The sequence below is a fragment of the Pteronotus mesoamericanus genome, unplaced genomic scaffold (assembly GCF_021234165.1).
Source record: "Pteronotus mesoamericanus isolate MK-2021 breed Mesoamerican mustached bat unplaced genomic scaffold, CSHL_Meso_final scaffold_54, whole genome shotgun sequence".
Taxonomy (NCBI): domain Eukaryota; kingdom Metazoa; phylum Chordata; class Mammalia; order Chiroptera; family Mormoopidae; genus Pteronotus; species Pteronotus mesoamericanus.
In genome coordinates, this window is record NW_026555321.1 from 71,928,305 (window position 1) to 71,943,657 (window position 15,353).

Below are 15,353 nucleotides of genomic sequence, written 5' to 3' on the forward strand. Positions count from 1 at the left end.
AGAGTTGTTAGGCTGAGAACCAAAATTTTGTTCAACAACAGACACTTTTTTCTGTGAACAACTTGGTTGAGAGCTGAAATATTTGAGATGGGAGATGTTCAAGAACTGAGGCTTAACTGTACCTAGAAAGGAGGACTGTTTTCACATGGAGGACACATGAGCACATCTGATGGATGGAGGAAAGAAATTAAAGCATATTAAAAAAAAGGAAGGAATTGACCCAGAACTTTGGCAGGAAAAGAATACCTTTTCCTCTGGGTTGGGGTGAGTAGGGAAAAAAAAAGAGAGAGAACCGATGTTAAATTCTGGAGAAAGTAAAGACAGGGAAGGTGTCCCATGTGTTGGGTCTTTTTCTCCCTGAGGACAAAGACAAGGCCTCTGCTCAGTGGGAAGGAACTAGGGCTGAGAGGGGCCTAGGGAAGTCATAGGCAGTCACCTGCAGAGATTACAGAGCTGTGTGGAGGGAGAGGTCTGAGTTCTGCACCCATGCTTCCAGTGGCAACTAGTAAATAATGTGATTTTCTCCAGAAGGGCCTTCCTGGGGGTTGGGAATGAGAAATGGTGGCTTGGGATTGGGTACTGTGCACCCCAATGTTCATAGCAGCACAATTTACAATAGCCAAGTACTGGAAGCAACCTAAGTGCCCAACGATAAATAAGTGGATCAAAAAACTATGGTACATTTACACAATGGAATACTATATAGCAGAAAGAAAGAAAGAGCTACTACCGTTCGCAACAGCATGGATGGAACTGGAGAGCATTATGCTACGTGTAATGAGCCAGGAGATGAAAGACAAATACCATATGATCTCACCTAATCAACAAAACAAGCAAGCAAAATATAACCAGCAACACTGAAATAAAAAACAGACTGACAGTAACCAGAGGGAGGAGGGAGGGGGGGTAACAGGGAAAAGAAGGGGAAGGGTAATCAAGGAACAACATAAAGGACCCATGAGCAAAGCCAAAGTGGGGAAGGATTGAGGGTGGGAGGTGGGTGTGAGTGAGGCAGGGGAAAGTGGTGGCAGGAAAATGGAGACAACTGTACTTGAACAACAATGCTTAAAAACCGACAACAGCCCCCCCCCCCCCGCCCCACACACACATGCGCGAGCGTCAGAAAACAAAAGCAGTACAGCAAACGCAATCTATGGCAGAAGAGGGTTATAGTGACTGTTAGGGAGGCAAGGGGAGCTTCTGCATGCTGGTAATTCCGTGTTACCAGATCTGAATTAGAGTTGCCAGGGTGTGTTCCTTTTGTGATAACTCATCAAGCTGTATACTATAATGTATTCATTTTTTCTGTATGTGCTATACTTGTTTTATTAAAGCAATTCCAATTTAAAAACAATTAAAAATAGAGAAACATGTTATAATAAAAAATAAAATGGTTATAATACTACTATTAACCACATGGGTTATTACGAGATTTAAGTGAATTAATGCATGTAAAGAATATGGCACAAAATCTGGCGTACAGTGGTTGCCTTAAAAGTTTTGAAAACCATTCATTTTGGAATTCTCTTCCTCTTCTGACTTGATGTTGTCTGCAAGGCTTCTGACCATATTGCTTAATTTCTGTATTTATTGTAGACAAATTTCTTAAATTTTTTAGTGCTTTATTACAAAGGTGCTAGTAATATTCCTTTTGACATATAAGTCAAGTAATTTTAATTACATGTGTTTTTTTTATACACTTGGAATCACATCTTTTAAAAAATAAACACAGGCAGGTTAGCTTTTTGTCATTTGTAAATTTTCTATTAAAAATTCTCAATAATTCTAATATGTAAATAAAATGAAATCATTAATAATTTTTTTAATTTTTAAGCCTTCATTAAAGATTAAAATCTAAGTACAACATCCTCACCAACATGTTGTTACTAGAGATTCACACTCAAAACCGCTTACCTTTTGTTACAAAGTTTTCTAGAATGGCAGTCTCTAATAGCTGGGTTTGAACTGAAGGAAAATAAACTGCTAGAGTGGTTATTGGTCTATGGGCTTGAATGGCCTCCCCCACCCCACCTGTCAAACCAACATTCACATTCTCTTCTTACTAATCCCTTCTTAAAGCTAAATTCAACTCCCCTTTATCCAGGGCAAAGGTTCAGAGCGAGAGGGAAAATAAGGACATTACTAACCCTTGCTAGTAAATGCAACATTATTCCACTGCCTACTCTCTGCCATCCATCATTCTCAGCTCTTCTTCCTAGTTCACTTTCCAGTCTTTTCCAACCATTACCGTTGACTCTGAACCCTGACATCAATGAACACATCAGTGTGACTGCGGAAACATTCCACAGTGATGCCTGTGATGGCATCAGGTAAATTGGAGCATGGCTTGTTTGCCAAAAATTGTTCAGTGAGGTACCTAGTATTCAATACTACTTTTCTTCCAAGACAAGAGTCAATGGCAGAGTAGGGTTACACTTATGATTACTTGAAATTTAACGGCAGATAGCTGGTGGTGGATTCTCTCTTTTAATGAAGGTTTCTTCCAAGGAAGACACTGTTGGGGATAGCAAGAATAAAAGATTAAGATATAAAGGCCAGAGAATCAAATCAATGATTTGGAACATAAGGAAGAAAAAAACAACCACCAATCAGAATAAGGAAAAAAAAGAATCCAAAGAAATGAGGATAGGATAAGCAACCTCTGGGACAGTTTCAAGTGGTCCAACATTCACATCGTAAGGGTGCCAGAAGGAAAAGAGAAAGAGCAAGGAATTAGAAATCCATTTGAAAAAATAATGAAAGAAAACTTCCCTAATTTGGTGAAGGAAATAGACATGCAAGTCCAGGAAGCAGAGAGTCCCAAAGAATGTGGATGCAAAGAGGCCCATTCCAAGGCACATCAAAATTAAAATGCCAAAGGTTAAAGATAAAAAGAGAATCTTAAAAGCAGCAAGAGAAAAGAAGTTAGTTATCTACAGGGGAGTTCCCATAAGACTGTCAGCTGATTTCTCAAAAGAAACTTTGCAGGCTAGAAGGGACTGGCAAGAAATATTCAAAGTCATGAAAAGCAGGGACCTATAGCCAGGATTGCTCTACCCAGCAAAGATATTTAGAACTGAAGGACGGATAAAGAGCTTCCCAGATAAGACAAAACTAAAGGAGTTCATCATCATCAAACCATTATTATATGAAATGTTAAAGGGACTTACTTAAGAAAAAGGACAAAATTATGAACAATAAATTGGCAAAAAATACAGCTCTGTCAACAATTGAATCTAAAAAACAAACTAAGCAAACAGGAAGAACAGATAGAATCATGGATGCAGAGAGCATTTTTGATGGTTGCCAGATGGGAGGGGGCTGTGGAGGGATGGGTGAAGAGGTGGAGGGGATTAAGAGGAATAAATAGGTAATTACAGAATAGCCATGGGCATGTAAATTACAGTGTAGGAAATGGAGTAGCCAAAGAACTTATAAGCATGACCCACAGACAAGAACAATGGTGGGGGGATTGCCTAAGGGAGAGGGAGTAGCTGGTTGGAGGGGGGCAAAGGGGGAAAAATCAGGACTTTAACAGCATAATCAACAAAATATAATTAAAAGTGAAAAAACTTATCAAAACTGGTGAATTTTTGTGCAGCCATTTTCATATTGAAGATGGAAAAAATATGCAACTTTTTCAGTGTATTATGCTTCATTATTTCAAGAAAGGTAAAAATGCAACTGAAATGCAAAAGAAGACTTATGCAGTGTCCAGAGAAGGTTCTGTGATTGATCGAACATGTCAAAAGTGGTTTGCAAAGTCTCTTGGTACCATTGATATTTTGGCCAAATAATTCTTTACTGTGGGGCTGTCTTATGCATTGGAAGATGTTTAGCAGGACCCCTGGCCTCTACCCACTAAAAGCCAATAGTGGGAGAGAGCCAACATACTCAAAATATCCAAATCAATAAAGTTATTGGTGAAGATGAAAAAAAGAGCAAAATGACCATATCTTTTACCCTCCCCAAATTTCTATATTCTACCCAGATGAGTATGTATCACGATCCGGTGTCTATCCACAATAGATGGACTAGGCATCTTTTACAGAAGCCAGAAACTCACTCTATTCTGTGTTTTCTGGAAAATTCATCATTTGTGTGAGAGCTAATTAGCAAAAGTAAAAATTATTCAATGTTCTCACCATGCTTGCAAATAAAAACGTAGTCCTTAAATATTCCTATGTGAATCCAACACATATGGGTAGGTCTGAAAAAACATAATCAAGGGACAAAGGATACTCTGTGAATAAAACCAGTTTTAAGAGGGGGGAAAAAAAAATGTTGTCTTTGCAACCACAGTTTCTCTTATGAAACAGAAGCCCCAAATAGATGGAAATGTGTCTATGCGAGCTGCTGACCCTGGCGTATCCCATAACAAAGAAATGCAGTTACGGTTCAGCTGCAAAGTCCTGGGCCCTCGTTTTCCCAGTGGCCTAAATCAATCTCCAGCCCAGGGTGAGAGGCTGAGCAAGATGCAGAATTATTTCAGGGCACTAGGGTAAGCTCTATTCCTGGCAGCTCTGTAGGCAGCACCATGGATGAGGGTTTCTAATTCTCTTTGGTGATTTGGTCCTGTGTAAACTGAGATTTTTTTCTTTCAGCATTTCAGCCAGATAAGCAGGAAAGTCCCTCTCCAGTACTGAGATGGGGGCAGACGAGGTCTATTTCAGTTCCTTTTCGATGCAGTTCAGTCTGCCTTTCCCTGCTGCCTTCCCTGACACCTGTCCTTATATTTTTATCTGGTTATCAAATACCTATGAGTGAAACTTTGGCAGCCTCTGGTGCTCACTTAGTCATCCAAAAGCATCTTAGCCTAAGGAATACCAGAAATACTCTGCAAAGCGTGTACTTGAAGAGGCCAACCTAAGACCCCTGGCTGTGAACCACAAGGAAGTGTCTTCCATGGGCATTTTAAGGGTAAGGTCGAGACCATTGCCTGCTCTCACCAGAGACAACACCGATTCAACTTGCCTGTTACCACTCTCTAATTCCTGGTTATACTCAGTTGTCATCTAACATGAAAAGGGAAAAGCAACTCTTGTCACTTCTGTATGGACGATGGTGAAATCGAGGTTTAAAAGTGTAAAAGAGTTGTCAAAAGTGGATTCAACAAAGCAGTGTTGTAGCTGGAAAGATCAGCTGACACCTGTCCCTGGTTTTGTAGGTCACAGACTCTAAGTTTTAGAGCAGTGTTTTACTTACCATAAACCTCCTTGAAAGCTTCTGTTTACTTTCTTAAACTGTGGATACCAGTGGAGAGGTACCAGCTGTACATTCCAGACACTTACCCAATATATGCAGACTGAGCAGTCTGCCTGTTGCATACACAGCTCCAGGCTGAAGAATTTCTAAGGTTGTTAGAAGAACAAATGAGGCATTAAGGGGAGTGGGCACCGATGTACCAGGAAATAGCCTATAAGCCTGCAAAGGCAGATTTAAAACAACCTCTTCATTATTACAAATAAAAAATGAATCAGTTGATTCTGTGCTTTTTCAAACTGCATTGCTCTCCCCCTGCGTCTTCACTAAATAAATGCAAGCACATGTTGCTTTGAAATAGGTAGGTGTCAAAGAACACCCTGCACAGTTATCTCTAGGCTGACATCAATTTATATCACAGACATACATGTATCTGGAGGATATTAAATCATGACAGCTGTGCATGACAAATGCAACAAAACACAAGTTGGAATGCCGAAAAAATGCAATTACAAACCCCATGCAGACAAACACGCACACAGGAGTTTTCCCTCAACACACACGTGGCCGCACTTACAGGCGCTTAACCACCTTCATAAACCCCGAGCAAAACCGCCCGCGAGCTGTCTCCACGCAGGCATGCAGCCGCGCCTTCATTACCAGGTAAGGATTGTCCCGTGTCCCTGGAGACAGTAGCCCTGCCACCGCCACCCCCGGTGCAAGCACACGCGCACCACCTTGCGCCCCCCGCCGGAAAAGCGGCGGCCCGGGGGCTGGGTGCTGGGCCCGGTGGGGCGGGAGCGCCGCGGGGCCGGGCCTCGGCGCCCGGGGAGGGGACAGGGGCGGGCACGGGGCGGTGCCCGGCTCACGTGGGCGGGCGGGAGCAGCTGAAGGTCCGCACGGAGCCGGGGCTGTCCTCTCGCGCGCTGCGCTGGCCAGGGCGGCGGCGGTGGAGGAGGAAGAGGAGGAGGAGGAGGAAGGCGGCGGTGGCGGCGGCGAAAGCAGAGGGAAGGACGGGGGCGGCGTCGGACTGGAGCCGAGCGGCGGCGCGAGCTGCCCGGGGCGCGGTCGTGTGCTCGCCCGCCGGGCCCCCACCGCCGAGCTACACCCTGCCGTGCCCAGCTCTGCCCGCGTCCGTGCCCCTACGGGGAGCGCGCCGGGGCTGCCCCCCGAATGACGGGCGGAAGGTTCGACTTCGACGATGGCGGCACCTACTGCGGCGGCTGGGAGGAGGGCAAGGCGCATGGGCACGGCATCTGCACGGGGCCCAAGGGCCAGGGCGAGTACTCGGGCTCCTGGTCGCACGGCTTCGAGGTGGTCGGAGGCTACACCTGGCCCAGCGGCAACACCTACCAGGGCTACTGGGCTCAGGGCAAGCGGCACGGGCTGGGGGTGGAGACGAAGGGCAAGTGGATGTACCGGGGGGAGTGGTCACATGGTTTCAAGGGGCGCTACGGGGTCCGGCAGAGCTTGTGCACCCCCGCTCGCTACGAGGGTACCTGGAGTAACGGGCTGCAGGACGGGTACGGCGTGGAGACCTACGGGGACGGAGGTGAGCGGCGTCGCAGGCGCCTGGGAAGGCTGGCGCGGTGGGCTTTGCCGGGGCCGCAGGGCGGTGGGGGTGGGGGGCGGGGACGCCACGCGCACGTGTCCGGAAACCCGCCAAAACACCTGGGCAGCCTCCCACCCACTCCCCACTCCCCACTCCCCGCGCGCGCCCTCCCCCAGAGGGTGCGTTGGGATGCAACTGGTGCGCGGGGGGGTTGACCTGACCCGGTTCTGAGAACGGGCGCTGTGTCCACACCCGGGACAGCCAGGCGCGAATATACCTGGCCGGCGCCAACGCAACACTGTCACCGGGAGGAAGCGCCGCCCGGGAAGGTTGGACTGGAGGGAGGACGCTGTCACTTGAGCCCGTCACATTACGTTCCTGATCCCTTCCTCTCCCGGCCGGGTTTGAAATCGCCACTGCCGTGGAGTTAGAGCGAGCGCCCTGAGCTTTCGAGGCTGGCGGTAGCTGCTGACCGCTCCCGGATTGGTTTCACGTGGAGTCGTATTTCGCTGCTGGTCCTCTAGTAGCCTAAAGATAGAAGCCAGAACCCCATAACTAGGATGTGGGGGAATGGCACCTTATTTGGGGTGCATTTAGAAACAGCCTAGTTATGGGAACAGAGGCCACCTGACGCAGGTGCAGTCGGGTGTGGGGTTTTGTTCCTAGTTTTCATAAGGTTCCTTAAAGAATTTCGTCAAAACAATGGTAGTCCTTGTTGACTTGGAGATCTCTAGACAAATTACTAGGAAAACATTTTAGAAATGAACTAAGAACTCTAAGTTTTAAAAAATACAATTGAGAGGTATACTCTCAATAGTTACCTTAGCTGCTGCTTTGCTTCTGAGAATGGCAGTGCCCAAAACTGATTTGTAAGAAGGTGTATGGCGTAGACAGTATGCTGGCCGTGAACAAAATTCACCTTATTTTAATAATTAACAATATTTCCAACAGAAATTACGCATATAGTAGAGCAAACTTTTTCAATTAGGTCAAGTATACATTATTGAAACACATCAGAAACTTGATGAATTTCCTTGTGTAATATGCTGAGAAGGATGAGTGGCTTATGTTTTGGCAAAATACATTTTCTGATAATAAGCATAATCATAGTTAATTGAATAGAGTCATAGGAGGTAATGTAACCTTTTGGGATTACGCAGCTCAGAGCTGAAGGATATTAAAGGGATCCAGTTAAAAGTTTCTCCAGCCTAGTGCAACCCCAGTTAGGCCAGTGGCTTATATAAAAGCTTATACAATTTGTACATTTCGCTTACTCAGAACATGGGCCATGTTCAAATGCAAAACGGCAGAATGGTAGGATTTGCTAAAAAGGACATCTTTTCATCCTACAGTATAAAGAATATGATTCTCATGGATTAAAAGGGAGAAGAAAACACCTCCTTGAATACTTTTATATGGGCTGCTTGGGTCCCAACTTCCACAGTGGTTAATGAGGGCCGTTAAATGATTTTGAATGGGCTTACGGTGCCTTGGCTGGCAGCCCTATTAATACGTTAGCTTGTGATTATGTTTTACTGGAAGCCCAGCTCTTCCATATAACTAAATTCCATGCTTAAATGTAGAATGCAATATTTATTTTTTAAATGTGTGCAACATTTTAGGAAAGCTATGAATAATTCTCTTCAGTTTGGGAAGGTTAAAAATAAATTAGTCTTCTTTTAAAGGTACAACTCATAAAACAAAATCTCTTGGTTTAGAGTATTCATTACACCTAGTAATCAAAAAATATATATAGCACAGTGAAGGTCATCTCTTGTATATTTTGTGAAATCTCAAATATATGTCCAGGCTGACTTTATGTATAATCTGCCTCCTGTTTTAAAATTTACAAAAAAGAATAATAACCTTCAAAATTCGGCATCGCCATAGTACAGTGGTTTTCTTTTTCTACAACCTCCCCCCCCCCACCAAAAAAAAAAACCTAATATACTATCAATTAGGAAGAGGAAAAAACTCTTAAAAGTCACAATTCAGTGTTTATTCTGTGCTAGGTGATTTTCTGCTTTAATTTGTCACTCTGTTTAATTAGAAAGCCTTTAATCATAAAAGGGGAGAGAGTATAAGTGGAAGTGTATGGTCATGACTTATTTTATGCAAAGGTTTAGACCCAAATGGGAAATACAACTTTCCCTATTCTTACTTGAGTTAGCTTAGTTGTGATGTTGTCTGTTTGTTGCCTCTGCCCAGCTATATGTCAGTCCCTGTATTACCCTCTGTCAGACGTAGGGAAAATCTGATTCCATATACTTTGTGGTAACATTTAGTTAGAGGAGAAAGGAAGTAGTAATTCCATGTGAGAAGTATCATGTGATTTATTGCTGATTTGTGTATAAAGTGTTGGCTGAAGAGAAACCCCCGAATATTACATTAGAATAAATTGGTTCCATACTCAAGAAACCCAAGTTGAGGTGCCCAGCATTTTGGGGGCAAACTCTGATCTGCTGTACTTTGTTTTCCCACCTGTCAGAAAACTACTAGAAATGCCTATGAAGACCCATTGTTGTTAACTGTATGCATACTTGCACACACCCACCTGTTGCATAGAAACATAGGTTTGGCATACAAAAGTCTTAATTTGACTGGAACTCATTCTAAACTGGATACCTTCCCCTACAAAATGGCTTTAGCTAGAAAATCAGCTCCCAGGTGAAAAATCATTGAAGAAGTTAAAACAAAACCCATAAAAATCAGTTTTACACTTGTGGAATCTGCATCTATCTTTACGGAGTCTAAAGAACCTAATTAGAGCTTTATCTGAGCAGCAAATAAAGACATCGGAACTACAAGCTTCAAAAAGAAATAGAGGCCCTTTTTTTCCTACATTCACTGACTAAACTAAACATATTTTAAATTTCAGATGAACTACTAACACTTTGACTGTAAATTGGCTTCTGGAAAGTCCATGGAGGAATTCCTCCACATACTGTAATTTAACAGAAGAGAATGGAAACGTGGCCATGCTGTTCATCTCGCCTTCCTTATTTGACAGTTAACCACAGACATAAACTTCCTAACTATTATTGTTGCCTTAAACTGCTTAGATTTTCAAGCTATACTTCTTTGGAAATTCCAAATATTAGTCTTACTTTTGGAGATAACAATTTAAGGAAACTAGCTTTTAATGTTCTCTCAATGCTAAACATTTACCAGGATAGTATGGTTGCAATTTAGAAGTATAAATACTTATTGATTCAAACAGCACCTTTGGAAATTCTTCTAGCAAAATTAACCTGTCATTACGTAGGAAAGTTAGAAGGATATAATTTTAGTGTTTCACGCTTATTTAAAACAAAATATTTAAAATAAGGTGGTTTGTTTTAGTATGTGTAAGTCAGGTTGTATAACTTTTATCCTAGAATTTAAATTTCATTTAAAACAAAATGTTTAAAATAAGGTCATTTTAGTATGTGTAAGTCAGGTTCTATAACTTTTATCCTAGAATTTAAATTTTATCTATATAGGTAAAGGAAAAGTCAAAGTTGGTATTTCCTATTCTGTTTCCTTCCCTCTTAAGGTGATGATGTTTGAAGATGGCTAGTATTCAGTAGGAAGTTTCTTACCCTGAAGTGTTCCAAATGACGTTCCTGCCCTTTCGGGTCTATCCTTTTGAGAAAGCTATGGCCCATCCACCTTCTCTGAAGTTCATGGATGTCTGGTTATGACTTTCACATCTACCCAGCATATGACCCTCATAGTGCCAGACTTAGTATTTCATTTTTGCCCGGCTATTGTCTGTTTTATGACATAAATATAGCAAAATAAGCAGAAAGAGAATATAGTCTTGAAATTAGTCAACACTTTTAATTTGGGGCCCACTGTGGTTTTAACTTTGAAATGTAGCCCTTGTTTACACGATGACATAAAACTAGCATTTTGCTCAGAATTTTAAAATGAAGTATATGCCACACAATGGACATCTATATGTAGTAATTTAAAATGAAAAGTGACTTCAAGGCAGATGTATAATATTAGAAACAAAGAGGTCAAGACAGACTGTAATAATGATTTATTTTCTATGATCCTGTGAATTATTATGAATACAGAAGTAATTGCATCTTAAAAATTTCCATGTAGCCTTGTTTTGGGAGGTATTACAATTTTTTTACTTTGTATAAATTAGCTATAATGTGTTCAAATTATTTTTTATTTTTATTTTCTCAATTACAGTTTATATGCGCTATTATTTTGTATTAGTTTCAGATAGTGTTGAGCCAATCATATACTTTAAAAAGTATTCCTCACCCCAGTATTTCCAGGGGATATACGGTAATTTAAATTTTGCCTTTATTGAAGGAAATGACCTTGATTTTGAAAATCTAAGTTCCCTAATTTTAACACTTAATTTCTTCCTAAGATTATTTTAAAAACTATACCAGGTTATTTTTGAAATATCTTTGCTAATTTATTTCATAGAAAACCTTACTGAACATAAACAGTTTTGAAGGTTATCCTATTTCTGAAAAGGCATAATATTCATTGAGAAAGTAATCTGCTATCATAAAGTTTTAAGGAACACATCAAACACATCTTTGCTCTGAGATGAATTCTGTAATGTTAAGAGTGAAAGGTTTCCTCTAACTTTATCTCAGTTTTTTTCTTTTTAGCCACAGAGCTGTGTACTGTAAAGTTTTCAAACATCGACAGACCACAGAACACGCAAGCCATGAGTCTAGAAATTTTATGTTCTCTTGGGGCAATTCCTGCCCTCAGAGTCCTTCAAGTCCTTGCTGTGAGGCACAGTACAAGGGCAGAGGCCAGGAAAATCACAGGAGAAAACAGAAATTTGGCAAGTAATATGGGACAAGTCTCTTTTTAAATATATATATTCTTTTGGTATGATTGACAAATGTTAGTTTCAGGTGTACAACATAATGATTCCATACTTGGATATCTTGTGAAATGATCTTCACAATAAATTTAGTTAACACTCATCACCAGTAGGGGACAAATCCTAACCTTTTCACCTGAAAGTACTCAATGTTAAAACAAATTGCCCATTTTTTCATGATGGTTCACTATACTCAAGATATATATATTGTATTTGCTAAATCACTCTTAGCTCAAAAAGTTCCACCCAAATTTAAGTAATAATCCTAAATATTTACATTCCCCTCCCCCCCCAAAAATGGTGTGAATGTGATAGAATTAAGACAATTTGTTTGATGACCCATCCCTAAGTCCTTGACCTTGTTGGAATGTTATACTGACAGATCCAAAAGTCATTTTTAGAGTTTTTCCGCTAAATTAGAGTAATCAATAGTAAAATTAGAATAAAATGCACAAGTAGAACTCATTTCATCTTCTATGGCACTGCCTTTTTATTTTTTTTACATGAAATTTCTTTAAATTTTTTTCAATTAGTTAAACCTTCAGTGTTACATTATGTTAGGTGTACAGCAGAGCAGTTAGATATTTGCATAATTTACTAAGAGGGATTTCTGATGTGTTATTTTCAGGGATGAAAAGTTGTTTTCCAATGATCACCCTTGGTATTCGAAAGTACTGGTTTCATCTGAAACTGGTATACATTTTTAGATGAAAAGCAAAATGACGAGAATATTGGAAAATCCTTTACAATTCCAAAATGGCATATAGACACAAAGTTACAGGACAGGGATTCGCAAATTAAAAGGATCCTGTAGAGTTGCCTGGGAAGGCTGTGGGATTTGACCTTGGGCCCGTCTGCCCTTGCGTGCCCAGCTGTCCAAGTGCACTGCAGGTCCTGGCAAGGATCAGGCACCTTCCACCCTGGACTCATGCTGTGCTTTGGTCTCTCGAAGGTACCTACCAAGGCCAGTGGGCCGGTGGCATGCGGCATGGCTACGGCGTGCGCCAGAGCGTGCCCTATGGCATGGCTACGGTGATCCGCTCGCCCCTGCGCACCTCGCTGGCCTCGCTGCGCAGTGAGCAAAGCAATGGCAGCGTGCTCCACGACGCAGCTGCAGCTGCCGATAGTCCAGCCGGCACCCGCGGTGGCTTCGTGCTCAACTTCCATGCCGATGCTGAGCTCGTGGGCAAGAAGAAGGGCGGCCTCTTCCGCAGGGGCTCCCTCCTGGGGAGCATGAAAATTCGCAAGTCCGAATCCAAGTCTTCCATTTCCAGCAAGCGCAGCTCGGTCCGCAGCGACGCGGCCATGAGTAGAATTAGCTCCAGCGATGCCAACTCCACCATCAGCTTTGGCGACGTCGACTGTGATTTTTGCCCCGTGGAAGACCATGTGGACGCCACCACCACGGAAACCTACATGGGGGAATGGAAGAACGACAAACGCAATGGTTTTGGCATCAGCGAGCGCTCTAATGGCATGAAGTATGAGGGCGAGTGGGTCAACAACAAGAGGCATGGCTACGGCTGCACCGTGTTTCCCGATGGCTCCAAGGAAGAGGGGAAATACAAAAATAATATTTTGGTCCGTGGAATAAGGAAGCAGCTTATACCGATAAGAAATACAAAAACTAGGGAGAAGGTGGACAGAGCTATAGAAGGCGCGCAAAGGGCAGCTGCCATGGCGAGAACCAAAGTGGAAATAGCCAATTCAAGGTATGTAAACACAGGGTGGGTGGTTTTGCTGGGTCGTTCCACACAGGGCCGTGTCAAATTGTGGTTGTCAGTCTGACGATGATGTCACCAAATAGGTCCTACCACCGCTGGAATTAAAGGTGGCAAATGATGAAACCCAATAGAATGAGAGGGTTGGAAGTGTACTTGTACTGTTTGAAACTTTCCATCATCAAAAAATGTTAAAGGTAGAGTAAGGTCCCCTTCCTATTATAAATTACCTCCCTAATCCTTAATGGGATGGAGTTCACACAGGCCCTGTGTTCATTTTCCGGGTCCAGGAAGTTACACTTATTTAAAAAGTATCCCTGAAACACTGCCATGGAGAGGATGGTGCATGCACGTGGAAACACACCTGGTATAGATGAGTCCCTTTATCCTAATATTTCAGTTCAAGGTGTGTATGACTCCCTCTATAAAAATTATCCTGATTTATAAAATTCAGATTCTGTATTGTGGGGTGTTTTAGGTGAAACTGATTTTGAGAAAGCCACTGAGATCTAGATATGCAGAAGTGGGAAATTACATACGAAGTCTAGCATGCATTCTTGAAAACAACAGCGGTCATGTACATGGGAAAGGCAAAGGGACGAAAGCTGCACATTTTATGCAGGAAAGATTAGATCACTGGGATATTATAAGGAGGGGGTGGGGGGAGCTTGACATGGACAGATGGGACTGTCAGTGTGCCAGGGTTGGGAGAAAGTAGAGCAGTAGAGATGAGCTGGAGTGTGGAGTGAGGAGCAGAAGGCGGGTGAATAATAGATTGAGAAGTAGGGTGTATGTGGGCACGCAAGGACTATGTATTTGAAGTTTTACCATTAATAGCTGGGTTTAGGGATTCAACAAGAGGGATGGAGAAATCTATTGGGAATAGAATTTTATGAGGAATGGATGTCATGTTAGACAAAAAAAGAAAAAGGAATGGTAATAAATGTAAATTTGGGGGGGAGGCTTAAGTGGGTACAGACTGGCCACAGTTCTTTGTGACTTGAGGCAGACATTTGACATAGAATATCAAAAATGCTTTTCCTGTTTCAGTAATATTCTCCCATAGAAGTAAACCTCCTTTGAAACCACAAAGTTAGCGTGTCTTCAGGTTTTTATTCTTATCATTGAACTAATGACCCCCCCCCCACCTTTTTTGGTTGAAACATGTGAAATGTATGGTATTTAAACTCTTGATATACAAAGAAGTGACAATTCCATATGGTTGAACTTAATACCTCCAGACTTCTAAAGGGTTTGTCTTTTTGTTTTTTAATGCCCCTATTTGATGAGTACTATTTACTTCTGAGTGTCTGAAACACTGCTTGGAAAATGGAAGATTTTGCATTATTTATAGGTACATGTTATATTAAAAGTATTCAGCCCTGGCTGGTGTGGCTCAGTGGCCTGAGCACTGGCCTGCAAACCAAAGGGTCACTGGTTCAATTTCCATTCAGGGCACACGCCTGGGTTGTGGGCCAGGTCCCTGGTGGGGGATGCATGAGAGGCAGCCACACACTGATACTTCTCTCTCTCCCTCTCTTCCCCTTTGTCTAAAAATAAATAAAATATATATTTTTAAAGTATTCAAAGGTTACCATTTTATCTCAAACCAATCCTTTTTTTTTTTTTTTTTTTACGATTTTTTATTTATTTTTATCAGAGGCGGAGGGAGAGAGAGAGGGAGAGAAACATCTATGTGAGAGCTTAACATTGTCTGGTTGCCTCTTGTATAGATGCTGTGATTGGGGACAAAACCCACAACCCAGGCATGTGCCCTGACCAGAAATTGAACTTGTGACCTTTCGCTTTGCGGGATAATACCCAACCAACTGAGCCACACCAGTCAGGGCAAATCAATCCTCTTTCAAAGTTAGTTAATTGGCACAAACTTCTACGAAGGGTCTGTCATCTCTTCTCTGCCAAGCATCTTTTAGTTTAGATCTTAGTTTTGTATAATCACCAAGCGATGTATCCACCCACTTTTCCATTTGGTCTGTAGATAGGATACTTGGCACATCTAATCTTGCTG

General features: G+C 42.2%; 2 protein-coding genes across 5 annotated transcripts in view; one reads left to right on the forward strand and one right to left on the reverse strand.

Moving 5' to 3' along the window:
• The window catches only part of GDAP1 (ganglioside induced differentiation associated protein 1), a 54,011-nt gene extending 48,122 nt beyond the window's left edge, over nucleotides 1-5,889 (reverse strand). The window contains exon 1 of one of the 3 annotated variants that reach the window (XM_054595871.1): nucleotides 5,863-5,889. The gene's annotated coding sequence lies outside the window, so the exon portion shown is untranslated. Of the gene's footprint in view, nucleotides 1-5,779; nucleotides 5,822-5,862 lie in introns of those variants that run through there. The other 2 variants (XM_054595874.1, XM_054595872.1) reach the window with 2 other exon arrangements.
• A 260-nt stretch (nucleotides 5,890-6,149) lies between these two features.
• JPH1 (junctophilin 1) overlaps nucleotides 6,150-15,353 on the forward strand; it is an 87,141-nt gene continuing 77,937 nt past the window's right edge. For both annotated transcript variants that reach the window (XM_054595664.1, XM_054595663.1), the window contains exons 1-2: nucleotides 6,150-6,754; nucleotides 12,556-13,315. In XM_054595664.1, the coding sequence (XP_054451639.1) occupies nucleotides 6,376-6,754; nucleotides 12,556-13,315 (1,139 nt within the window). In that variant the 5' untranslated portion in view covers nucleotides 6,150-6,375. The remainder of the gene's footprint in view (nucleotides 6,755-12,555; nucleotides 13,316-15,353) is intronic.